This window comes from Aspergillus uvarum, assembly GCF_003184745.1.
Source record: "Aspergillus uvarum CBS 121591 unplaced genomic scaffold BO82scaffold_27, whole genome shotgun sequence".
In the NCBI taxonomy this organism is placed as follows: Eukaryota; Fungi; Ascomycota; class Eurotiomycetes; order Eurotiales; family Aspergillaceae; genus Aspergillus; species Aspergillus uvarum.
Genome location: NW_020291324.1, coordinates 341,652 through 365,426, shown reverse-complemented (window position 1 = coordinate 365,426; position 23,775 = coordinate 341,652). Strand labels below are relative to the sequence as shown.

Genomic DNA, 23,775 nt, shown 5'->3' with positions numbered 1-23,775 from the left:
TTCACCGCCTCATATTCTGCCGCATCTATTTTGTTGAAGTGTCAATTCAACGCTGACCAGTGTCTTGCATACCATGAATTGCTTAGCGACACCGCGAGTACAACCTTTCTTAAAGTACAATCTTTTCTCACGGAGATACCCCTATTGCATTCCAAGAATGGCTTCTAGCGCTGGTGAGCTTCTCCCTTTTCACAAGGCAGCGGTATCTTTATTTACCGCGCGAGCGCAGTGCAAAAGTTCCGCCCCGTTGTGGTCTCAGGACCGTCAGGAACCGGAAAGTCGACTCTCCTGAAGAGGCTCTTTGCCGACTATCCGAACACCTTCGGCTTCTCAATCTCGCGTAAGTCCTTCTTCTCCCCTCCCCGCTCGTACCCAGCCGCTGTAAGATTGTGGCCGGACATCCCCCCGCAACCCCGCATACACATCACTCTTCGAACCACAAAGGCATAGATTGCTGAAGGAATGCCTCCTTAGATACCACGCGAAGCCCTCGTGCGGGTGAGCAAGACGGCCGCGAGTACTATTTTGCAACAAAGGAAGACTTTCTCGACTTGGTCAGCAAGAACGGCTTCATTGAACATGCGCAATTTGGAGGCAATCACTATGGTACTAGTGTCCAAGCTGTGAAGAACATCGCTGAGCAGGGTAGAATCTGCATTCTTGATATTGAGATGGAAGTATGTCGCTGCTGTTTCTGTTCATCTGATTGTGTTCACTTCAGAGAGTGCCTCGCTAACAGCTCGTTTTTCCTTTTCTCTCCAGGGTGTGAAGCAGGTAAAGCGCACGGATCTCAATGCGCGCTTCTTGTTCCTGGCCCCTCCCTCGGTGGAAGAGTTGGAGCGGAGACTGCGTGGACGAAACACCGAGACAGAAGAAAGCCTGAAGAAACGTCTCGCGCAGGCTAAAAATGAGCTCGAATACGCCAAGGAGCCGGGCGCTCATGATAAAATCGTCGTCAATGATGACCTTGAGAAAGCTTATGCTGAGTTGAGGGATTTCATTGTCGACGGCGATAACTTTGGCGCTCAGCGATAGTGTGAGACCATCATTTGCTCTGTATCTTAGACGCACATAACGACTTCAACTTGTCGGCTCATCGTCATTAATTTAGCTTAGAACCACCGGAATGATTACACTGCCTTCCGACTTTCCGCATGAAGCGATCTACAATTATTCCTCTCACTGGAGCCAAGATAAATAAATACATGAAACGACGATACGATTGATGCCTAGCGCTTCGTTGCTAGCTTTTATTTGATCTGCGATGAAAAGGCCATAGGAAATCACGAGGTCGTTAGGTCACTTAGGTCACTTCCTCACAAATAACATTGTTCAAGTGACGACGGGTACGATCAAGGAATTATCAAGTTAAACAGGATATCTGTAGAAGCATGCCGAGATGAAGTTGGTGCTATAAGATTAAAACATTAAGGAAAGAAAAGGAAGAAAGTTACCCTGATTGGGCTCACTGCCCATGTTTGATCCACAGAAAGAAGCAAGGCCAAGCGAAATGCTCAGACATCAATAGCCATTCATGGTCATGCGTTGCGAGTTACGGCTTAGCTCTCTGTCCGCTGAGGGGCTAATGGGCCGGCTGCTACCAGGATGGCCGCCAGCAGCACTGCTCTCCTTGAGTGCCAGAAGTTGCTTCGCACGGAATGTCTCGTAGTGAATCTGGCTCGTCGTCTCGATAAGGTCCTGGAGATGGGTGCGAGTAAGGAAGTTTCGGAGATAGACGAATTCGCAGTGATTCTCATCCTCCACGTTGATGACACCCCAGCGGTTTTGGCGGCCGCGAACTTGCTGGCCATTGACGACGATCGTTCTTTCGCTACCAACTACAGCGAATGGAATGATGTCCTACATTGACATTAGGAATGGAGGCACCATGGGACCCGAGGCGGTTACTGACCTTGATTTGAGCATTAACTGCACGCTCTTCGTCATCAAGCTCATCGTTGTCGTAGGGGTACATTTTCAGATTGTGGAAGGCGAACTCCTCCTTGATTCTTTCCTTGAACGCCTGGCGTTCCTCGAGAGTAAGCGAGTCGGCTTTAGCGATGACGGGAACCACGTTGACCACATCAGAGAGCTTCTTCAGGACGACAATGTCGATGGGTTTGAGACTAGTTGGTACTTCATCAGTTTCTGTGAGATCAAGTCTAAGGTCACTATACTCACGCATGGCCAGATGGCTGGATAAAGAACAAGCAGCAGTGGATGCGGGTGTCTTGGATATAGCGGTCACGCTGAGCAGTAAGCTCCTTTCGGAGATATGCGGAGTGTTGATCCTTGATGTACTTCACAATAGGATCCCAGCTGATCACAACATTTGTCAGTTCGACTTTCGTGACTGATATTGCTCGGTTGCTTTACCATCTGTCATTGTTGACCTGATCGCCGTAGCCCGGGGTGTCGACGATGTTTAGCCTAAGACGCACGCCATTCTCCTCAATGACTTGGGGAACCGATTATTAGTCTTATGGTCGGGCTTATCAGCGAAGAGTGAGAACATACTGTGCGAGACAGTTTGGATTTCGGTAGTTGAACGAACGGGTTCGTTAGGGGCCAGGCGACCTTTGGAGTCGATCAGGTGAGAAGCGAAGATAGTATTGATCAAGGTCGACTTTCCCAGGCCGGTTTGTCCTATACATATATATCAATGTCAGCCGTACACGAGAAATTGAGACTGTGCTCAGACGTGCTGCAACTCACCGACGCACATCACATTGAACTGAAATCCACGCTTCAACAGCTTTCGCTCAATCTGAGAAGTGATACTGTCGAAACCAACATGACTACGAGGAAAGACCGACGCAGGGGTTGAATTCGCCGCGGCAGCCATGGTGCTGGAAGAGAGAGAAGATGGAGAGGGAGGGGATGTGGAGAATGGTCGTAGATAGTAGATTAGTATCTAGATAGTAGGAGTAGCAACCTCCAACAAAGTGTCGGTGGGGGAGGGGAAGGGAGAAGCAGTGGGCGAGGCCAAGGTGAAAACGAGAGACGAACAGCAGTTCTTCAACGAAAGGCCGAGGCAGGAGAAGTGAGTTCGAGGAAGGAGCGAGACTGATGAAGCAAACAAGCGAGAGAGAGAGGGAAAGACGGACTGATGGATGCATTCCCCTTAAGTTGTTCCCTTTGGATTGCCGTTGTTGTCGCGACTCAGGGGGACCGCTAGTCCAGATTCAGATTAGCGGCTCTCCAGACCCCAATCGGGCCATCCGCCGCCAATTTGAAGCCTCAATTGAAGATTTATTTGTTTCCGCATTGAATCCGCTTGCCTATCAGTCCTGACGCTGCCCCCGTCCTGTGTGCTCCTTCACACCCCCTCATCCAGATCGTTCTCAGCGTCCCAATGTCCCTGCGACTGTTTTCCTCCCGTCTATCCGCCCAGGGGTTGTCCCCGGCCGGTTCACTTTCGCCGGCTCTCGCCAATGCCGCAGTCGATCGCTGGTCCCAATTCACGCTCAATGCCTCCGCCGTGTCGCAGTCGCTCTTGAGACCGGCAGCAGTCACGCTCAACATCCCTGGAATCTTGTCTGATATCTGGGAATCCGTTCTCCGCGCCGTCCCGAAGAAGAAGACCTCCCATATGAAGAAACGTCATAGGCAGATGGCCGGCAAAGCATTGAAAGATGTCAAGAGCCTTAGCACCTGTTCAGGGTGTGGCCAAATCAAGCGCTCACATGTGCTTTGCCCGAATTGTGTTGCGAGTAAGTGTGACTACTTAAAAAGTGACTCGGGAGCCTATCTCATCAGTTAATTCCATCGTCAGGTATCAAGAAGCAATGGGGCCACAAAAATACCGAATGAAGCGAACAGACGAGGTGGCTCGAAGTGATGATAGATGCTTGAATTATGTTTGGATGGGATTGTATAATTATCGGGTCCATATGATGTGTAGGATAAAATGCTGCATGGCATTCGGCGTTTGGTCCAACTAATGGGTTCATGTTTTATTCCACTTTTTGTTCCTTTTATCTTTTTATCCTTCTCATTTTACTGTGTACCTTAAGAACCGTATCGTTCATGTCCTTCAATTCGATAGAGCCATTTGCAACCTGAATTGGTGGTGGTAAAAAGAACTTGATGTTCCGTGCATGTACCCGCGATTCATGATCTCATCCAGCCGCCTGCGCGACTGTCCCGCCATGGTTGTGATTTAGCCTTACGTCTTTGACAACACCCAGCTCCTGCAGCTAGCGACCACGTTATCTCGACCCGCTCGTATCATTCTGTGTCTGTCAAGAATCAATGTCTTAAGCTGACTCGGAGCTGTCATGGTAATGTGTATACCAGAGACTGTCGTTTGTTCGCCGCTGTTTATTCTAACTCCAAACCTGGCGGTTTTAGTCGAAGCAATATCTTTCCTGCGGTTCCGCAGGCAATGGTTCGTATGACCAAGTAGAACCTACCATTTACTCTCAGGTCCATGCTAATTATCATGCGTAGCACACCCTACTGACATCTACGGGCTCGCCGTGACCGATAAGTTCTGCTTGTCGGCATCTGGGTCCTCTTCTCTGAAAGTCCATTCGACGGTTGACCCTGACTTTCCACTGGTCCAGTCCCTTGATGACGCCCATAAATCTGGCTGTCATCATGTAGTGACCAACGCGAAAGGATCACGGGCAGCTAGCATTGGATTTGGAGGAGAGATCGCGATTTGGTCTTGCCACGACGGCGTATGGGCGAAGGATAGCACCGCTCCAAGTAGGTGATTCTTATTGACGGTCTGGGCCAGGCATTTCAAAGAGCTATACTGATCTGGTCGCAGCCAACCAGACTGGGTCTGCCGGCATCTGGGCAATCGCCTTGTCCGAGGATGGGCAATACCTTGCTGGTGTTAGCCAAGATGGGCACGTCAAGGTCTGGGACCTGAATGCCAGTGGTGAAGAGATTCGAGACTACGAAACCAAAGGCAGCTTCGGTACCTGCATAGATCTGGTAAATCCGAAATTCACCCATTCCTTGGTCAATTGAAGCTCACACGAGGCTGTAGTCCGCGGATGGTCGATTCCTTGCTAGTGGACATGAAAATGGCAGTGTTTACATCTTCAGCACTGAAACGGGCCGCATGCCATTCAGTTTATCAGGTAAAGGATTGACTCGCCACTATCTCTGCAAGCCGCAAGTGCTCTGACTATTTATCTCGTTTGCGAACGATAGGCCTTGTGAAACCCGTTAGAGCGGTTGCTTTCTCACCAGGAGGGAGGTTCCTTGCTGCTGCCGGAGATTCAAAGGTGATTGTGCTATATGACACATCATCTGGTGAACAAGTAGCCAATCTATCGGGTCATACAGCATGGATTATGTCTCTTTCCTGGAGCAATACGGGAGAATACCTTCTCAGTGGGTAAGTACACCTGCGGTACACGCGCGCCTTCTGACAGTGGTCCTGACAATTAATAGCTCTTTTGATGGCAAAGTCAAGGTTTGGTCAACCGATACTAGAGCGTGTGTAGCCACTCATTCTGAAACTGAGAAATCCATTTGGAGTGTGAGATGGCTGCCGAAGGTCGGGCGTTCGGAAGGATTTGCCACGGCCGGGGCAAGTCGAAGCATATCATTCTACCGCGAAGCTACAGGTGGTTGATCTTGACTCGCGTGTTTGCATTCAGAATTGATAGAGGCTGATTAAAGGGTTCAAGCCAAGGGCGGATGGTTATTTCCTTTCGGCCGCAGAAGACCCCCTCCCCCCATCTTGTGCCTATGTTCAAGTGTGATGTGGCTACGCTGAGGTTTCTTACGCATATGGCTTGTATGCCTGCAAAGTTATTGAGGTGATATTCATAAGCATGTATCATCAAGCATTTCTGTCCGTCCAACGTAACTCGCTATTTCATTGTTTCGACAAACAACCTCCGCATCCTCTTTAAAAACCCACCAAAATCGCGATCTTCATTTACAATATCGAGTTCGCGCTCCAGCGCCTCCCGATCAACCTTGGGTCGCGTGTGGAAGACATCATAATCGCGACTGGCTGTTCCAAGCTCGAACCAAGCCTCGGCCTCCCAGTCTTTCTCAAGTAAATGTGTGTAAACGAACTTCAGCCTATCTTCCCGGCCGGCCCCCTCGATTCGTAAACACAGATAATCTTGCCAAAAGTCTAGCTCCGGAACATTAAGTCGAGCTTGCTCATCAAGGTATTTGGCGTGCAACTTCTGCGCTTCTAATCTCTGATTGATCGTTTTCTGGGTCTCGTCGATTTGCTGCTTCAAGCGATCACGCTTAGCGAGCCGAGAGTCGCGCTCCAAGGTGACGGATGAGATGGCCGCATGCATCTCAGCGGCCTCCGCGGCTTCCTTTTGCAAAGTCTGTTGATGGGTTTGTGCTTTTAAATCGAGAATCTCGATATCCCTGTGTCTCATGCGCTGATCCTCTGGAAGCCGCGGTGTTAGCGGAAGGCAAATCGCGACCTAACGCGTCCGACTGGCGTGCTTGCTTACCCTGAAGCTCTGCCAACCCGCTTTTGAATTGATTCCTCTCTTCTAGAACTTGTTTCCGGCCTCTCTCAATAAAGGCATCAAAACGAGCTGTAAACTGAGCCATGCGATTGCGTAGGTCCTCAAAGCCAAAATTGATGCTGGGCAAGGAGTCGGCCATCGACGGCGCATCAGCCGACGCGAGAGGCGGGCGCATGCCACTCGTCGAATGTGAGGGATCGAATGCGGTATTCATTGTGAATCTAGATATTAGTGAGCTAGAGGCGAGTCGATTGTTGATTGCGACGCGAGAGTGGAAAAGCTGGTTGTTTTCTTCGCGACTTCCATAGACGGACGGACGCTAGTAAATGACTGTAAACCGTACTTGTTGCGGCGCAACCCCCGGGCCAAAAGCTTGGCATCGATGTATCTAGTATATTTTTTTTTTTCGCAATCCGGTCCTGGTCTGTCTAGACCGAATTATCTCATGCAGCTACAAGACAAAGACACTTTATTGTCACGTTCGCATGGGTCCTGACTTGCCGGCTGCTCAGAGCCGCTTCATTTCAATGCCCTGCCCGAGACTTTGTCTTTCATCCCAAACTTATTAACACATTGGGTTCGGTGCTCGATATGCTCACGACTACACAGCCTCAGCTAGAGCATATTGCCCGGAGCAAGAACAGACCCAATGGATGAACAACCTCTAGGTGCTCTACAGTTTGGGCACTTGGGACGACCGATGTATAATCCAGAAACTCAGACTTGGCTGTTTCCACGAACATTGGCCTCAAGTAAGCTGCCCGAGCCAAGAAATGCCTTCTCAGGCAAGACTGACCTCCTCCGTTCGAAGATCTTCCCATCAGTTATGCCGGTGTCAACAAACACACCGTCAAATCGCCTTTGACTGCACCTCAATCATCGTTGATCGAGAACAAGGGCCTCCTACCTCAAGTTTATCCCGAGCTTGCGGCCTGTTGGCCTCTTGCGTCAGACGAAAATACCTCGCATATGATCACGACAGCCAGCGAAATATGCGATCCCTCGGTTTCGTCCCTTCTGGATTTCGGTTACGCGGTAGATTTGGAGAATGGAGAGTCAGGGGCCCGCGGGGTGCCAATCGCGGTCGTTGCATCGGGAGAGTGCGGAAATGTTGTATCCTTTCGCAAACTCGAAGAAGATGCGATTGAGTTGAGACAAGAAACAACAGCCAAGGCGCGCGTGTCATCTATCGGAGATGTCGAAAAAGTCGACTGGTTCGTGGGAGGTGCTGCCGTTCGCCAGATCTGTTTCGCTCGAACGGTGGAACAGCAAGCGACATGGATGGCAGTTCGTTCGCCTCAATTTACGGCTATCTTCAGACCGCAGTACCACAGGAATCCTGTTCCTACACCAGTTGCTCGACTTCGTGACTATACATTGTCGAATGAGTGTCGCATGTCTCGCCTTGATGCCAACCCGGTGGTCGAAATCTCGATCTCACAAACTGGAGGGTTTGCACATGCAAACGTGACCTTCAATCCTTGGTATCAGAAACAACTTGGTATTGTTGATGTGCGAGGAAGATGGAGTGTATGGGACGTTTCTGGTCGGTACAATAAGAATAAGAGTCGTTGGATGACTGCATGCGTCAAAACTGGTTCGTTGCCATGGCTCGATATCGATGATGGTCAGGACGACGACCGCCCTCGTCATGACGGATGGGCGGCTATTGAATGGGTGGGAGATGTTAACAGCTTTATTGTTTGTGACCGGCGCTGCCCGATATTATATCGGACGCGAGACGGTCAGGTATACCCATACTCCATTGAGCTCGGCTTAAAGAGGAAGTCTGAATGGATATTAGACGTCAAACGAAGCACCAGCAATGTATCACATGTCTTCATCTTGACAACATCCCGGATTTTCTGGCTGGCTCTTGCGCCTGAATCTGGTCCAGACACTAGCGATTCACGACCTGCAGTATGTCCTCAAATGTCATGGCGTCATTTTCGGGATCCTGAAGACACGACAATGCGGCTTGATTCTTTTCTTATACATGAAGGTAGAGCTCGCCAGCATGGCAGTCCATATGTAAGCTCGACAACATGCTGACAGCTGTTATCAGAATTTTATCTCATCCTCTACTCAAAACTGAACCCTTTTACACTCGTCTTCCCGTGTGCTTCTGTACGTGATACCGAAGCAGAGACATTGACTTTACACGACCCATCGATTTTAGACATCCCACCGTCTGATATTCCTTCAGAATACCAGCTATCACCAAACAGTACCCAGTTTTCAACGCTTGTTATGAGAGAAACCTGTCACCTCTCATTGCCAGTCCGCAACAAATCTCACGATTGCAGAGCCAGCATTCTGAAGCTTTTTGCATTAGACTCGCATCTCTCTGTACATGAATCAGTCTATGTTGGATTTTCCCGCAACAGTGCCGCAGACGGGGACTCGCTACCCATAGATGTCTTGAAGGCCAAAAAGCGGGCTCCAGGAATGTTACGGACTCGATCAACTACCTTCCAAGATGACTTCATAACGCACGATTGGGACGAGTCAGCTTCGCGAAGTGGCGTCTTGACCTTAGATGCTGCAATCTCCAGTATCACACCACTTGCGTTTCCGCAGTGGACGCTTGATTATACTCAGATCTACGCCGTGGTAACTGGCAGGCTGGCACTAGCATCGAGCAAGAAGGGCGCTGATAAACGTATCGGCGATAGCCTCAGTAATCTGGTCCAACAGCTGGAGGGGCTGCTTGCAGATGCCGAGGCTAGTGACAGGTTCAAAAACCAGACAGGGTGAGTCTGCTTCGAGATATTTGGTCTCATAAAGTCCGCCTATGCACGAAACTAATCCTATGTAAGGCTTGAGCTCCTTGGTAGCGGCCTAGTTTTGGATGATATTGATCAAAATGCGCAAGAATGGACCTCTTTCTGGTCACGCATCTCCCACAGCCGCCCAGGTCTTCTCGACCACATCTATACCACGATTCAAGCCTCCAGTATCTTCAGTACGGTTACTTCTCAGTCCTTTGCAACGACCGATATTATCCAACCACTTAGCCCTATAGCACTATATGATGAATTGATCACCGAATGGGTTGGTTATCTATCTCATGATATACCCGGGCGCACAAGGATCATGAAAGAACAAATTATTCGAGACGTGGTAGCCGATCTGATCCTAGCACAATTCAGCATCCGAGGTGGGATAGGGCATGGTTCCAGGGATTCTGGACAAGCAGATTCTTTAGTCCCATCTTCGTCTGCGGCAATACCGATTGACAATGAGGAAGGCCTATCCTCTACTTTTTTTGGGGAGGACAACAGGGTTGCACCAAGAAGCAGCGGGTCGAGCAAGAATAATCGGGAGCCTGACGTGACTGAGCCTGAAACGCCAGCGAGTATAAGGCCAGTGTATTCTAGTCTATCAGCTTTTTCCAGCTTCAAGGGCGATCAGGTAATGAACTCCGGCACGGCAAGCATGCTACAACACTGGAGACCTGGAGTCAACCCCGCCGACTATAGCTGGCAAAGGAATTTAGCAGGAACTCAGGGCATGACGGCGACTACTCCCAAGCGGCGGCATTCACGGAGAGGGACGGCATCGTTGCATGGAAGTCAGCAAGCTGGCTCGACTCATCTTCCCACTCCTGTCGTTACGGCTGACGCTCCTCGGACTTGGGGAAGCCAGCCAGAACACCTCGAGCCGCCCAGTCTCCGATTGCACAGCAGTCAGATGGCGGACCAGGAAGTCTCGATGACACAAATCGAGCGCGGCATGTTTGGTGGTCGCGAGGCCGGGCGCAAAACCGTGGCGAAGGCGAGGAAGAAGAAGCGGGCGGCGGGCTTCTAGGGACTGATGAAGCTGTCATCTGCGAATTTGTCATCTCATGTAACTTAGTTAATTTTGATTCAGGCACGGTATGTGCCAGGATTATTAAGCCCACCGAGCAAAGGATGAGTGATTATTGCGTTTTTCTCTCCTTGTACTCATCATGTTCGGTCCCACCAGTAGGTAGCCAGACAGCCCGCGAGGATACAAATAAGGGTTGGTCGCCGGGTCGAGTCGTTCATCTACGGAATACGTATTCATCTCCCTCTCTAGTTACCTTTCACAAAGAAGACAGAAAAAGAGAATTCTGGGGTAAGAACAACTCTTCCCTCCCTTTCCATTTCCCACAATTTCCTACCCGGAAGACTGTCAGCTTGGAGCAAGTTTCAGGCACAATCACTATCCCATAGCTAGCAATTATTTGGCCTTCTGCCCCACCAGGCGTTTAAGCCCCTCTTTTGCCCCTTGCGTCTCCAACCTTTAGCCCCGCCATCATTCTTTATCATTATTGACAGACAGCCCGGCGCGAATTCCAGCTTCCCCCCCCCTCGAAACTAATTCAGACATACAGATCCTCGACCAGCAGAGAACCTCCCCTGATTTCTTCTGTAGACCAAATTACTAAGAAGAGAAACCAAAACTAGAAATTCTGACCGCCACTGCACTCTTTTCCTTCTTGCCATTTGCGATAGCCCCCCTCCCTCCACCTGTCAACATGTCCGACCACCAGTACAAATTCGACGTCACCATGAGCTGCGGCGGTTGCTCCGGAGCCGTGGAACGAGTCCTCAAGAAGCTTGAGGGTATGTCTACCTAGTCACCACAAATACCGTTCTCCAACTATGTTGTTTTGTTTTTTATTCCCTGCAAAATCCTGCCCGAAAAAATGTGCTGCAGTTCGTTAATTGGGAGGGAATCTTTAGGGGTCAAGTCCTTCGATGTGAGCCTGGAATCGCAAACCGCAACGGTTGTGACCGACGCCTCCGTGTCATATGAGACTGTATTGGCGACGATCAAGAAGACTGGAAAGACAGTTACCGGGGGGAATGCGGATGGGCAGCCCCAGGGTGTTTGAACGTGTCAGACGTGAGGAGGACAATGGGTGATTGTTTTGGGAAAGATGGACCTAATGGGGGCTGTACTGAGTGGTTTTCATATTTATCCTTTCTTCTGAAAAATGATATATATATGTGCCTCCCATTCTGCGTGTTTAAATCTCTTTTGTGAAAATCCGGAACAAGCCGTTGGTTCATATCTTGTCTTCTACACTGATAGCATAAAGGAGAGTAGTATCTTTCTTGGCTTCTAGCTTCAGTCTGTTACAGGATTGAGTATCATGTACGCTCCATTTGTAAGATATGTAGGTACTGTACATCACCATAGACATTTACACTGCGATCGGAATGTACAAAATTGACACCGACCCCTCCCATTGGTAGCAATATCAATCCACGATAACGATGGTTCTGCCCTCTGGAACCGGAGGACGAGACCGTTCAGACTCTCTTACATAGGTAGGACACCGGGGTTCTTTGGTTCGTAAGCCGTAGCGTGGAGGCTCGAGTAGTTCCCTGCTACAAGTGTTACAGTTAGCTTCTGACGACCGGCAAGCTGTGATGAAACCAGGCAATTCATGTTCACTATCCATACCGTGAAATTACCGTTGCCTCTCCGTAATGCCTGTCAGTGTAACGGTTTGCAGCTTTTGAAGCATCATACATCTCATGATAGCGCTGACTCCCGTCATCCACTACGCCATACCTCTGAATAGCGGATCTTGACCATGGATCCGCGTGGGTGCGGTCCGGAAGGGGTCTTAGTTCCGGTCCGGCCTGCTGATTAACTTGTTGACTACCGTAGACAAGACCAAGCCTATCCGGTCCGGGACGGGTATAGTTTGTCTGAAGACGACGCTCCAACGGATAATCCGATGGGTCAGAATTACTCAGGTCAATGGCACGAACAAAGTCATCGGCATAATGACCTTTTCTCTGAGGTGGCTCTTGGGGAGCAAAAGCATATCCCTGGTCTTTGCCACTCCATGTATTTGGCTGTATCGTTTCCACCTCGGGCAGCCTTAAGCGATCATCGTCGTGCTTGGGCACCTGCGGGTCATAATCATTTCTCACCATGCCAATGGATTGAACGGGCATCAGCCCTTCCTTGCTTCTATCCTCGACAAAGGCATACCGTAAGGTGGGCACAACACGGGTCTCAGCCGGAGGCCCGTACTGAGTGGGTTTCTCACGGTCAGGTATATCAAATGTGGCATTGTTATGCTTGTGAGACATTTGACGTGGGGAACCCTCATCCCTGAGCCTAACACGGGTGGTATAGGATGGGTATGAGTATTCCTCGGGCTGACGATCAGTAGCATGGACATATCCAAACGGGTCTGCATGATTCCTACGGACAGAAGGGTTTTCTTGAATCGGAAGTCGTCCTGGAGGGACATATGCAGAGGAAGCCAACTGTTCCCCTGGACGAGCACTTCTCACAGTAGCAGAAGAAAGACTAGGGCGGATAGTTTCTGTTTGTATCGGCTGATAGAATGCGGTTCGTCGGCGCTTTGCTGTCTGGTATTGTAGAGTCTCCATCGAGATTTGGAGAAAGTCCTGGGGAGGTAGATGAGCGGGAGTTACAGAGCGTATTGCGAACCCTCCAGACATCCTCGTGGCAAGGTTCTCCATGGGGCCACAATTGGATCGTCCTAGTTCCGCGGGAAAGGGGTTCTCTATAGAGGGCAAGGCGTGATCCTCTGGGTGGGAGACTGTCCTGCTGTGGCCATGTTCCAGAGGTTTCTGCTGCTGTCCAACTGGAAGTCCGGATACGTTTCTATGGCTACTCACAAAAATAGGGCCATTTGGTGACTCCTGGCGGGGGATAATCCGACTTTCTCCATGAAATGGCCGCACTCGCTCCAAGGAAAGCCCAGTGGGCTGTGGTGAAAATCTCTTTACCTGGTATGGTCTTTCAGTTGCATGAAGCAACGCATAAGGCTCGTTCTTGTTAGCATGAAGTCTTTAAGAAGTCGTCCCGAAAGATGTAGTTGTAGAATTGGGATTGTCAAGGGCAAACTCACTTGATGCTCCATTGCATGGTTTGCGTATGCCCTCTTCGACGCAGTGCTGAGTGTTTCCACATTAGTTGTCACCTGGAATGGAACAGAAAATGTGCGCCTATCCTCGAGAGGCAAGAAGAGTGAATCTGTACCAGAGTCGGCCGTCTCTTGCAGGGGCTGTCGAGCGACCAATGGTCTTCGAAGTTGGGGGGATTTACCAGGCGGCCTGCGTGGATTAGCCCCTTCCGCTATGTTTCTATATCTGTTAATGGCACGGTCCCATGCTTGGTATCGGCTGAATCCACGACGGTCAAGCTTGTCATTCTTAGGAATCTCCGGGACAAAACGAAATCCAGGCGGTGCGTCCTCGTCCGATATATCCAGCTGAGTGTCTCGTAGGCTAGACCTAGCATAAGTGACCGGGTTTATCTGTAGTTCTTCGGCACGCGGGTTGCTAGAGACAACCACCACACTTTGGTCACGGTCGAAGGGCTGTATTGGCTCTTCCTCGGTGTCACTGTCTTCGCCATCAGATATCACAATGACCTCGCGGAAAACATCCTCAAGGACAATCTTTCCATTCTCATCATCACCCCGCCATTCGACCAGCTTGGCCAAGGTAGGCTCTTCAACCGTGCTTCTCGCCTCGTGGAACGAGGTCGCTTTTAACAAACGATCGTATTCCGTGTAAACATGACGTATGTGGGCCACAACTGCGAGCTGGGAGCGGCGGGCTAGGGGTAATTCAACCGCTGTGCCTACTTTGCGCTGACCCTGGAAACAGTTTCAGTATCTTTTGTCCAACACTTTTTGCTTCCCTGTTATGAGGTTCCAAGGCTTTTTTGCGATTATTATCCACATACCTTCTGGAAAGCAGTTTTTATGATTTGATTCAGGTCATTGTCCGGGATATTAGGGAAGAGATCCTTGATTACATCCCTCGCTTCGGTGTTGATTGTCGTCTGAGAAGCTTCTGAATTAGCACGCTTGCGGGCTTTGGTAATAGCAGAAGTCTGGAATTGCATTGTTTTCCCCGCTGTTGTAAGGTGGAGTCCCAGGTCCATACAGACTGTTGCGACAACAGTGCTGGGAAAGTGATATCCTATCCGGTGAACATGCTGGGATAGGTTGTGTGTGTGCATATGCGGCGTTGTCTATGACCCAACATTAGAAAACCGAAGCCGGGCCGCAGGAAAAGAGCATGTTAAGGAGATGGCTGTCGGGCATACCGAAACAGCGAACACCTTCAAACTGTCCTTCCGACAGACTTCCTTACACGCAGTCGTGAGCTGAGGGTTGCCTGCAGGAATGAAGGTATAACCAGGAGGAGCTTTTGCTTCGAAAGATATCTAGAGTGTTTGTGTCAAGAATGCCCCGTGAGATATGAGCAAGACGAAAGAACATACGACACTGCGAAGTTTCTTCTTCTCCTGCGTAACGGATTCCAGAATCACTTTATGCTTGCGTGCCGTCTTCTTGACGTTTCTGCTTGGCGCATGTCTGGCGAAGACCGAGGTGGCTCTCCGCGTAACTCGGACCATGGTGTTAGAAGAGAGGTCTTCTCACGTGTCTACATAAGACAGTCCTTCATTTTATTAATCCGAGTTCAGTTTGTCCAGGTATACACTGCATTGGTAGATAGCTCAGCGCCGAGAAACGATGGTTATCAGACGGAGGAAGTCCAAGATGTGATAAGTTTCTGCTGTCCCAAGGAAGGGGATGATGTGGTGAGACCAGTTAGTCAAATCACATATGTCTACACAACAAGGCGCGCACTGGTACTCCGCAGCATTAATCACGGGCCAGCTCGAAGAGAGGGGTCCGGTAGGCGCGAAACACTTTGTTCTTTCGGTTGACCCTCGCTGCTGGAAAAGAATAAGAAGCACGGTGAGAGAAAAAATAAACAGCTTGATCGAAGCCCGCTTGGGATCGTGGGCAGGTAGTATGCTGGAGCGATGGAGCAAGCAAGCCTGGCGGAGCACGCAGGCAAGGTGGGAGGGTGGAAGGAAGCTAAAGAAGCCCGACCCAACTTAAACCACTTGCAGCCTAACGCGCGGTGCTGATAACGCGGTCGTATCTGGCTAGCGTCAACTCCCGCCGCCGCCGCCGCCCGCGGCTTGCAGCATTTGATAGTTATAAGTGTGTATGTACATACAGTAATCCGTACATTGGCACTACTTCTACGCCGGTCCGCGACTCCAACCACCTCATTCAAGCAAGATGGTCTCTCCAGTACAATCCTTAAAGTCTCTGGGAGACTCACAAACTGTTGTCAATACCTACCGCCAGTTGTATCGACACGGGCTGAAAGCCGTAAATTATTCGACGCCAGCTCGATACGTCCTTCGGCACACTCTACGCTCCTCCTTCCGATCGTCACCCCCAGAGAGCCTGGACCAACAGCGAATCGCTAATACCATTAACTTCCTCCAAAGAGCAGCGGAAGTCGCAGGCTTGGAACACAGGATTGTGAAGAACATGATGATCATGAAATACTGGCAAAATCCCCAAATCAGGCGAGACCTCCGATCGTGAGTTTGCATTTGGTTCGGTATGAGATTGGGATTGTTGGCTCTGACCCTATCTAGTATCAAAGGCTTAGGGGTCGAGCCCCGTGATCCTAAAGTCAAGGAGGACGCCTGGCAGCAATACAATTTGACTTTGAGGCTCCTGAACGAGAGCTTGGGAACCTGCCTCGCATAAATGGTCTACCTCGGAAGTACTCGTCTGGGCCATCATCCATCAGCCCCATGGCAACAACACTACCACCAAAGGTCCTGGGCACCATCGTCCGTAGGTTTTCTGTATGCCATCACTTATCTGTTAAGCGGACTCATGCTTCCCGCCTTGACACAAAGAGGGACAACCTCTCTTCGCAGGCCCTGTCCGTGAAAAATGCTCGCTCTACAGATACACTGGCAGCTAAAAGGCTAGGATATCGCTGGGCCCCGAGGTATGATCAGAAATGGCTTTGTCCAGCCGGTGGATGACTACGGCGATAAGGAGTCCTAACCCCCATAGGGGAGTAAGGTATGAGCACCAGCTACATACGTTTCGTGGTCATTTGGTGTCAAGATGGAGAGATAACGGTATTCACGAAGCTGATGGTTCATTTTGCCAACCTTCTTCTGGGTTGTCCCGCGTGGAAGTTTGTCATCAAATTTAACCACCACACATGCTGGCAAACATTACTGAGCAGATTACTTCGATGGCTCGAAGTACAACTCTGGATGCAGCAGCTCAAGTGTATGTACCGTCCAGACTATTGTTTGCTTGGCCCCTCAAACCGCCTGCGGTAGGGCATCATAGGTACAGCCGCTGTGCGGCCCCTGCCAGTTCAATACCAATAAACCAAATGATATAGGGGATATACAGTGCAATGTAACAACATCCCGAACGCACCGTATCTATATGCCACCATGTGATATAGCCCGGCCGTTGGAGGTTGGCCTGGTGTTGGGAGCGATGCAGATAGCATCACTGAGATCATTTGTTGTGGATTAAAAAATTGCGGAACGAGTCCCAGTGATCGGAATCCGCGTAACTAGAATAATGATTAGCGTCACACAAGGCAGGCGAGATAGCGAGAGCGAGAGCATACATGTACACCATGCTACTCCTCAGACTTGACATCAATGTATCTGGATGCCAACGGAAGATGTACATAACAAGCGCCCAGGACAAGCTCGCAAATACCGGCCAGGCATTGCTTTCCATCTGAGTTCGCGTTTGCGGAGTGATGAGAGAGGAGAGCGGGTGCATGTCTGGACGAATGGCAAGTTTGGCCAACGCAAGTACCACACGAGCAAAGATATAGATCACAATCTCGTAGAATTGTCAGTGGATGATCGAGTCCAGTATTTGAGTGCCCGGCTATTTACCTGTTGAGTGATACTGGTTTTATGCCGACCAAAGACGGCATAGCCTCCTAGCAACCCGGCAAAAAAGCTATCATATCGTCCTTCTTTCCCGACAGCAACCGGGTTGATATTGCGCAGCAAGGTCATTGAGCCCTTGTATATCAGCGCAAAGGTGGCCAGGTTCCGAGCATGTTGGCGTGTGGCTTTAAGGACAAGCTTGACTTTCTCACGGAAGCTGTGTCACGATCAGCATGATTGATCTATGCTTCTAAAGGCTGGATTGCCATACGTTCCTGAGCGAAAAAGCAAAATCATCCTATTGACATCAAGCATATCGAGTCAGCTTAGCTCTCTACAAGGGAGAGGCCCGGGTTCTGGATTTTGAGGGAACATACACCAGAGCATGCGGAAAGCGGACCTTGGCCCCGTAGACAGCGCCATTGCGAATGCCCTTGAGCAGGGACAGAAGCGGCGCAAGCTCGGGATTAGTGACTAGAGCATCCAGAGAGGCCTACAAAGTGGTTAAACTGACATAAGTCCTGCGTGGGGTTGGGTTCGAAAGAGTGCGACCTTACTGTGAGGGCATCCATCGTGCTTGTTCGAGAACCTCGGCAAAGTAAATGAAATTTAGTAAAGGATCAGACTTGCTTCCTCCGGCAAGATTCAGCAGGGAAACTGCAAATCATGGAGGCTTCAAGGTATGCAAGCAACAAAAAAAGCTGCTCCAAACCTAGAAGACATCTAAAGTACCAGTTCGGGGTAAAGTGGGGGAGTACGGCATTTATGGGAGCTGTGATGATCCGCGAGGCCAGAGACGAGATCCTCGGCATGTGAGAGACGAGCCGAGCGTAACATCATGGTCACGTGTGCAAAATCCAGCCTCTACTTTGACATTTGCACGAGAGCAACTTGATAATTCAATTCAAGGAATTGAGGTTGAGACTGATAGAACTTTTTTTTGCAAACGTCTATGTAACAAACACGTATCGAACAGGTTCAAATATGAGCTAGGTGCTGGACCATGGCCAGAGTGAAAACCGAACCCCCAGAAACGCCTCGTGCGCAGTTTAGATAGATATAATAAGTCGGAAAGAATCAAAATTGCATTACAATGCATTTCAACGCGAGCTTCATGCCGTTTTAGCTCTCTTGCGTCCTTCATCCTCCGAGATCTCATCCACGTCCATCATGTCCTGATCCTCATCGTCATCCGACTCCACACCTGCGCGGCGCTTCAATCCCTTCATTTTCCGAGTTTGCAAGCCGCTGAGGTCCTGCTTGCCCAGGTGGACACGACCGATCTTGTCACCAATCGAATCCATGCTGATATTCTTCTTCATCTTGATCTCCTCGTTGGGCCTCTTGCCTTGCTTCATGGCCTCCTTCATCGCGTCCCGAGGGGCCTCCTGCAGACGTCCAACCTTAAAGTCAAACTTAGGCCCAATCTCCTCCAGCTCCACGCGCGGAAGCTTGTGGCCACTGCGCTTCGTCCGGAGCTTGTACCACCGCAAGTGAACAACAGGTGCCAAGCCTTCAGTAGGTTCCTCGGCACCGATCATCAAAATATATTGGAGCCCCTCCACGTCAATCTTATCACTCGTCTCACCCTTGAACAGGTCCAAGAACATACTCTTAAGCATGACGTGGGCCATTGAGGTTGAGTCTTCCCAGGCACTGCCTGAGAAGAGGATCATGGGCCGTAATCCAATGCCGATATGCATGGCCAGATCAGTGTGTTGCTCAGCGTCGGGGTGCGGCAGTAGCATCAATTCGCACATGTCAAGGATCTTGGAATCGAATACACGTGCCATGGTGACACAGTTGGGTCTTTTCTTGTTGCTGCTACCGAACACCACAAGACCACATTCGTTCTTGTTGGCCAGAAATTCGAGACTTTCGACGCTCTCAAATGGGTGAATGTTCTCGTTCTTCTTGTGGAATAGGACTGAATCCGGTCTTGTCAAGGAATGGAAGGTCTTCAGAACAGTGTGTAAAGCTTGCGGACATTTTGAGCCGTGCAACAACAGCGTGCGCTTGGGGGGTTCGATGAGCTGAGGTTCTTTTGCCTTCAGGATGCGCGCTGTGCGCGCATTCTTCGGTTTTCTGAAGCGATAGAGATTTTCTTGTAAGCATGGTGACTTGAACACTACAAAGCGTAGTCGAAGGGAGTGCATTCTATAAACTTACACTTCTCTGAGCATCTTGACCAATTCTGAGCACCAAAAAAACCTGGTTTGACGTGATAAGGGGTCACTGATCGGGCTCGTGAAAACGAAAAGAAAAAGGCGGAGTGAAAAGTTTTGGTGGAAATGGTCTTGGCGCCGCTTATCGATAAGCTTAATGGCATCCACCCATCATTCGAGCTTCCCCGTCACAATAATGTGCTATTAATAAGACTTCACGTTGACTAAATACGAGCCTTGACCTACGAACAGTCATCGTTGGTCGCACTGAAGTCCGAGTAAAACATCACATTTGTCAATACAAAAATATCTAGTTTAGAGAGTTTCGGGCCGCGAGATCTACTCTAGCCGCAGCTTCTCAAACTCACGAATCTGTTCCTCTAGACGAGTCATTTCACTCTCAGCATCACGCATTTTCTTTTCTTCAGCCTCGCGCACTTCGGGCTTAGCCTTCTCCTGCCATCCAGCACCGCTGATAAGCTTCTGCTGGCGACGCACGGTCTCACGTGCCTTTTCGAGACTAGCCTTGGCCTTCTCTTCCTGCTCCAAGGCAACTTCCTTGGAAACACGGAGATAGACAGCAGCTTCAGAGCTCACGGGAGCGACCACACAACCTGAAGGGGGATTGGTATTCTCCGGGCCGAGCACGCTAAGCTCACCCAGGGTCTTGCCACCCAGGGACTTGATGCTAGTAAGCTCATCCGAGACGGTCTTGTAGCTGGTGGCATCGTAGGTCTGGATGATAATGTCGCCCTTGGTCTTGATCTCATACTGGGCCAGGATCGACCGGATAGACTTCGAGGCATTCAGGATCAGTTCATAGGCAGTCTCAGCCTCGGGATCCTCGAACTCAGGTCTATACTCGGGGTACTTGGCCTTCATGATCGAAATTGTGCTATCTTCGGGACGACGAGGCAAGCGCTGCCACAGGTGCTCAGTGACGAAGGGCATCATTGGGTGGATCAAAGTCAAAGCCCCCTCAAGAGCCGTGTAGAGCGTCTCCTTGGCCGACTGCTGCACTTCAGCCGGGACCTCGGGCGCAAGCAGGAACTTGGAGTTCTCAATGAAAACGTCACAAAGTTGGCCGTACCAGTATTGGTAAGCGAGGGATGCCGAAGCAGAGAAGTCACGCTGCTCAAGAGCCTCATTCATCTCCTTAGCAGCAGCGTTAAACTTGTGCAAAATCCAGCGTTCCGCAAGGGACTCTTTGCCGGTCTTTGTAGGGGTCGGCCGAGGCTTGAAGTCATCGCCCAACTTGCCAAGCACAAACTTCGTGGCTTGATAGATCTTGTTACAGAATCGACGATAACCATGGATGACCTGGATGTCAAAGGCAATATCACCACCTGATATGGCACCGTCAGTATGAAAGACAATAGGCTAGAAAGGATGGAGTCGATTGCTGGGAGGTTTTACTTACCGCCAGTAGTGTAGGACACAAGGGCGAAACGCAGGGCATCAGCACCGCACTCAGGAATACCCTTGGGGAAAGCCTTCTTCTGGTACTTGGTAGCAGTGGCCACCTCCTTGTCGGCAAGGTTGCCGGTGAGCAATTTGGCATGAAGGTCATCCAGCTTGATACCTTCCATAACGTCGAGAGGATCGATGACATTGCCCAGAGACTTGGACATCTTGCGACCCTCAGAGTCTCTGATCAAGGAGTGGCAGTACACCTCCTTGAAAGGAACCTTGCCGGTCATCTTGAGACCCAGCATGATCATTCGAGCCACCCAGAAGAAGAGAATATCCCAACCGGTCTCCAGAACGGAGGTCGGGTACAAATGCTCCAGATCATGTGTCTGACGGGGCCAGCCCAGGGTAGAGAACGGCCATAATCCGGAGGAGAACCAAGTGTCAAGAACATCGGGATCTCTCACCAAAGTGAAGCTCCTACCGGGGAATTTAGCCGCCGCCTTCTCCCGAGCCGCCTCTTCCGTGCGACCAGTAACCCAAAGGTTCTCATCACTATCATCACCTTCCTCGCCGTCAATCTTCACGAAGTAGGCGGGAGCCTGGTGACCCCACCAAAGCTGTCTGGACAGACACCAATCATTGATGTTGTTCAACCAGCGGAAATAGCTCTTCTCAGCGGATTCCGGTCTGATGATGATCTCACCGCTTTCAACGGCCTTGATGGCAGGTTCGGCGAGATCCTTCATCTTCATCCACCACTGAGGCTTGAGGATAGGCTCGATGACATCGTTGGACTTGGCACAGCGAGGAATCTTCATTGGGTTGTGCTCCCATTTGACATAAAGTCCCTTCTCTTTGAGCATCTCGATGACCTTATAGCGGGCGTCAAAGCGCTTCATTCCGGCAAAAGGACCACCCTTGCTGTTGAAGGTACCGTCATCGTTCAAGACGGAGATGAACTCGAGATTGTGTGCCTTTCCGCGGTTGAAATCGTTGAAATCGTGAGCGGGGGTGATCTTGACAGCTCCGGTACCGAATTCAGGGTCGACGTCCGTGTCGGCGACAATAGGCATCAAGCGATCCACGAAGGGGTGGCGGGCGAACTTGCCGATCAAGTGCTGGTAGCGCTTATCATCAGGGTGGACAGCGATACCGCTATCACCGATCATGGTCTCGGGACGAGTAGTGGCGATCTGAATCCGTTCGTCGGAACCATCGATTTCGTAGCAAAAGTGGGTCAGAACACCAAACTCGACCTTTTTTTCGTAGCCGGGAACATCGAGAAGGGTACGGCCCTCGACCTCCTTGTTCTCAACCTCAAGGTTGGAGAGGGAGGTGTTCATGGCCACACACCAGTTGACCAGCCGGTTAGCACGGTAAATGATACCCTCTTCATGAAGACGGACAAAAGTTTCCGTGACAGCTGCGGATAGATTGGGGTCCATTGTGAAGGCCTCACGAGTCCAGTCGAAGGAGCCTCCGACTCTCCGCAGCGCGTTCTTGATGTTGGCGTGGTACTGATCCTTCCAGGCCCAGACGCGCTCGACCATTGCCTCACGGCCGAGGTCATGACGGGTCTTCTTCTCCAGCTTCCAAAGCATCTTCTCAACCACGCTCTGGGTAGAGATACCCGCATGGTCCATACCTGGCAGCCACAGAGTGGTCTTGCCCTTCATACGCTGCCAGCGGATCATGGTATCCTGGAGCGCATTGGTAAGAGCGTGACCCATGTGAAGAGCACCGGTCACATTAGGGGGAGGGATCGGAATGACGAAGTAGCCTTCCGGCTTGACCTTGCCATCAGGGCCGAATTCAGGCAAGAAGAGGCCACGCTCTTCCCACCATTCATAGCGACCTTCCTCGATCACCTTGGGATCATAGGCGTCTGTGGTCTTCTCCTTCTCGATCTTGGCCTTCTTCTCAGCCTTGGGCGCAGCAGGCTTAGCCGCGGCCTTAGCCTGTTTCTCTGCGAACTTCTTGGCTTTCTCGGCCTTACGGCGCTCGCGCTCCACTGCAACGATCCAGAGATTGGGTCAGTATAAATCGAGATAGGCGGGGGTGTAATCGCCTATAGTGCGGAGACCATCATGCTGTACGTACATTCCTTCTCGCTCTTCACCTTGGGGGGTGCAGATGGGTCCTGTCCTTCGACAGGCTTGGAGGCAGCAGCGGCATCCTGGTTTCTCAATTGTTCGTCGGCCTGGGGAGGGACGTCGGCGACGGGAGCTTTAGGCTCACCAGCTAAATTACCGTCCAAATGGTCAGCCACAGTTCAAACAGCAATCTAGAAGCTTGACACGGCGGGACAGAGACGGATAGCCGCAACATACTCGGGTTCTGGGGGGCAGAAGGTTGGGCCATTCTGGAAAAAGGTTGTGAAGACAAGAAGGGGGGAGGGATTCTCCGAGGCGCCACTCGCGCCAGTAACTGACGGAATAGTATCTTGACCACCGAGTGACTCACGCAAACACGGCGATGAAGAGGAAGACAAGGAGGGGGAGGGGTTCGGGTCGTTGTGCGAATGCGGGCAATTAAATTTCCTGGCTCAGAGCAAAGGAACGGAACGAATCAGAGGATGCCGGAGCTGGCGGGGCTTTCAGTTGGAACCTCAGTGGATTCAATTTGGCGGGCGGTGGAGTCGAGATCGGGCAGTTCAATGCAATGCACTGTATGTTTGAATATGTATACTACTCAGTATAATGCTTCAACATTGACTAGATAAAACACTTGAGCACTTAGGAAAATGAGTTTTCCTGTTTTACCCGCGGTAGGATGAGGGATAGATATATTATTTTTCTTGTGAGGTGAGTCATATCACGTGAAGGACAGCACTATATACCAAGTATATCTTGAAGCCTACTGGGTAGCCTGTCAACTATTTCTTACAGAGCCTCTGCAGCGAGGGACCCGCCCGAGCGGCCATGCTTTCCAAAAAAGGACTGCTGCCTACATCAGCTGATCTGTGCAGACCAGTCTCTCCCTCGGGGAAACTTCAGACTCAA

The 23,775-nt window shown here is 50.5% G+C and overlaps 12 protein-coding genes across 12 annotated transcripts; 7 read left to right on the top strand and 5 right to left on the bottom strand.

The window, feature by feature from the left end:
- The first annotated feature begins 79 nt into the window (after positions 1-79).
- BO82DRAFT_354480 (guanylate kinase) lies at positions 80-1,404 on the top strand. Its single transcript, XM_025635213.1, has 4 exons — positions 80-173; positions 230-340; positions 475-677; positions 763-1,404. The coding sequence occupies exons 1-4, from the start codon at positions 158-160 to the stop codon at positions 1,033-1,035; spliced, it is 603 nt and encodes a 200-aa protein (XP_025491944.1). The 5' UTR covers positions 80-157; the 3' UTR covers positions 1,036-1,404.
- Positions 1,135-3,114, bottom strand: aspD (septin aspD). Its single transcript, XM_025635212.1, has 6 exons — positions 2,716-3,114; positions 2,518-2,646; positions 2,377-2,458; positions 2,182-2,319; positions 1,913-2,126; positions 1,135-1,860 (listed from the first exon to the last, which is right to left on the bottom strand). Exons 1-6 carry the CDS (start codon positions 2,843-2,845, stop codon positions 1,522-1,524), a joined length of 1,032 nt encoding a protein of 343 aa, XP_025491943.1. The 5' UTR covers positions 2,846-3,114; the 3' UTR covers positions 1,135-1,521.
- A 141-nt stretch (positions 3,115-3,255) lies between these two features.
- BO82DRAFT_354477 (mitochondrial 54S ribosomal protein bL32m) lies at positions 3,256-4,064 on the top strand. Its single transcript, XM_025635211.1, has 2 exons — positions 3,256-3,713; positions 3,776-4,064. The coding sequence occupies exons 1-2, from the start codon at positions 3,356-3,358 to the stop codon at positions 3,811-3,813; spliced, it is 396 nt and encodes a 131-aa protein (XP_025491942.1). The 5' UTR covers positions 3,256-3,355; the 3' UTR covers positions 3,814-4,064.
- Positions 4,065-4,138: 74 nt separating this feature from the next.
- On the top strand, positions 4,139-5,839 carry BO82DRAFT_354476 (SKI complex subunit WD repeat protein SKI8). The gene is made up of 7 exons (XM_025635210.1): positions 4,139-4,283; positions 4,354-4,390; positions 4,453-4,713; positions 4,778-4,947; positions 5,003-5,096; positions 5,170-5,356; positions 5,413-5,839. Exons 1-7 carry the CDS (start codon positions 4,281-4,283, stop codon positions 5,594-5,596), a joined length of 936 nt encoding a protein of 311 aa, XP_025491941.1. The 5' UTR covers positions 4,139-4,280; the 3' UTR covers positions 5,597-5,839.
- Positions 5,770-6,756, bottom strand: BO82DRAFT_310424 (kinetochore Spc25 family protein). The gene is made up of 2 exons (XM_025632377.1): positions 6,450-6,756; positions 5,770-6,382 (listed from the first exon to the last, which is right to left on the bottom strand). The coding sequence occupies exons 1-2, from the start codon at positions 6,679-6,681 to the stop codon at positions 5,838-5,840; spliced, it is 777 nt and encodes a 258-aa protein (XP_025491940.1). The 5' UTR covers positions 6,682-6,756; the 3' UTR covers positions 5,770-5,837.
- A 134-nt stretch (positions 6,757-6,890) lies between these two features.
- Positions 6,891-10,426, top strand: BO82DRAFT_383553 (uncharacterized protein). Its single transcript, XM_025638026.1, has 4 exons — positions 6,891-7,219; positions 7,279-8,469; positions 8,533-9,220; positions 9,287-10,426. Exons 1-4 carry the CDS (start codon positions 7,117-7,119, stop codon positions 10,275-10,277), a joined length of 2,973 nt encoding a protein of 990 aa, XP_025491939.1. The 5' UTR covers positions 6,891-7,116; the 3' UTR covers positions 10,278-10,426.
- Positions 10,427-10,486: 60 nt separating this feature from the next.
- BO82DRAFT_354473 (copper metallochaperone ATX1) lies at positions 10,487-11,332 on the top strand (the record flags this gene model as incomplete). Its single annotated transcript, XM_025635209.1, has 2 exons — positions 10,487-11,059; positions 11,180-11,332. Exons 1-2 carry the CDS (start codon positions 10,972-10,974, stop codon positions 11,329-11,331), a joined length of 240 nt encoding a protein of 79 aa, XP_025491938.1. The 5' UTR covers positions 10,487-10,971.
- Positions 11,333-11,594: 262 nt separating this feature from the next.
- On the bottom strand, positions 11,595-15,297 carry BO82DRAFT_432386 (DUF2293 domain-containing protein). The gene is made up of 6 exons (XM_025640784.1): positions 14,724-15,297; positions 14,547-14,666; positions 14,181-14,471; positions 13,339-14,091; positions 11,907-13,255; positions 11,595-11,827 (listed from the first exon to the last, which is right to left on the bottom strand). Exons 1-6 carry the CDS (start codon positions 14,856-14,858, stop codon positions 11,701-11,703), a joined length of 2,775 nt encoding a protein of 924 aa, XP_025491937.1. The 5' UTR covers positions 14,859-15,297; the 3' UTR covers positions 11,595-11,700.
- A 240-nt stretch (positions 15,298-15,537) lies between these two features.
- Positions 15,538-16,020, top strand: BO82DRAFT_283733 (DUF1763-domain-containing protein; the record flags this gene model as incomplete). The annotated part of the gene is made up of 2 exons (XM_025631430.1): positions 15,538-15,848; positions 15,906-16,020. 2 exons carry the CDS (start codon positions 15,538-15,540, stop codon positions 16,018-16,020), a joined length of 426 nt encoding a protein of 141 aa, XP_025491936.1.
- Positions 16,021-16,227: 207 nt separating this feature from the next.
- BO82DRAFT_79008 (uncharacterized protein) lies at positions 16,228-16,709 on the top strand. The gene has a single exon (XM_025641554.1). It carries the CDS (start codon positions 16,350-16,352, stop codon positions 16,614-16,616), a length of 267 nt encoding a protein of 88 aa, XP_025491935.1. The 5' UTR covers positions 16,228-16,349; the 3' UTR covers positions 16,617-16,709.
- BO82DRAFT_383549 (Tim17/Tim22/Tim23/Pmp24 family protein) lies at positions 16,389-17,956 on the bottom strand. The gene is made up of 6 exons (XM_025638025.1): positions 17,753-17,956; positions 17,573-17,688; positions 17,467-17,493; positions 17,199-17,412; positions 16,919-17,142; positions 16,389-16,861 (listed from the first exon to the last, which is right to left on the bottom strand). Exons 1-6 carry the CDS (start codon positions 17,765-17,767, stop codon positions 16,804-16,806), a joined length of 654 nt encoding a protein of 217 aa, XP_025491934.1. The 5' UTR covers positions 17,768-17,956; the 3' UTR covers positions 16,389-16,803.
- Positions 17,957-18,307: 351 nt separating this feature from the next.
- BO82DRAFT_392214 (valine--tRNA ligase) lies at positions 18,308-23,498 on the bottom strand (the record flags this gene model as incomplete). The annotated part of the gene is made up of 7 exons (XM_025638603.1): positions 23,104-23,498; positions 22,874-23,014; positions 20,781-22,784; positions 19,729-20,706; positions 19,607-19,627; positions 19,365-19,406; positions 18,308-19,323 (listed from the first exon to the last, which is right to left on the bottom strand). Exons 1-7 carry the CDS (start codon positions 23,132-23,134, stop codon positions 18,308-18,310), a joined length of 4,233 nt encoding a protein of 1,410 aa, XP_025491933.1. The 5' UTR covers positions 23,135-23,498.
- Between the last annotated feature and the right edge of the window lie 277 nt (positions 23,499-23,775).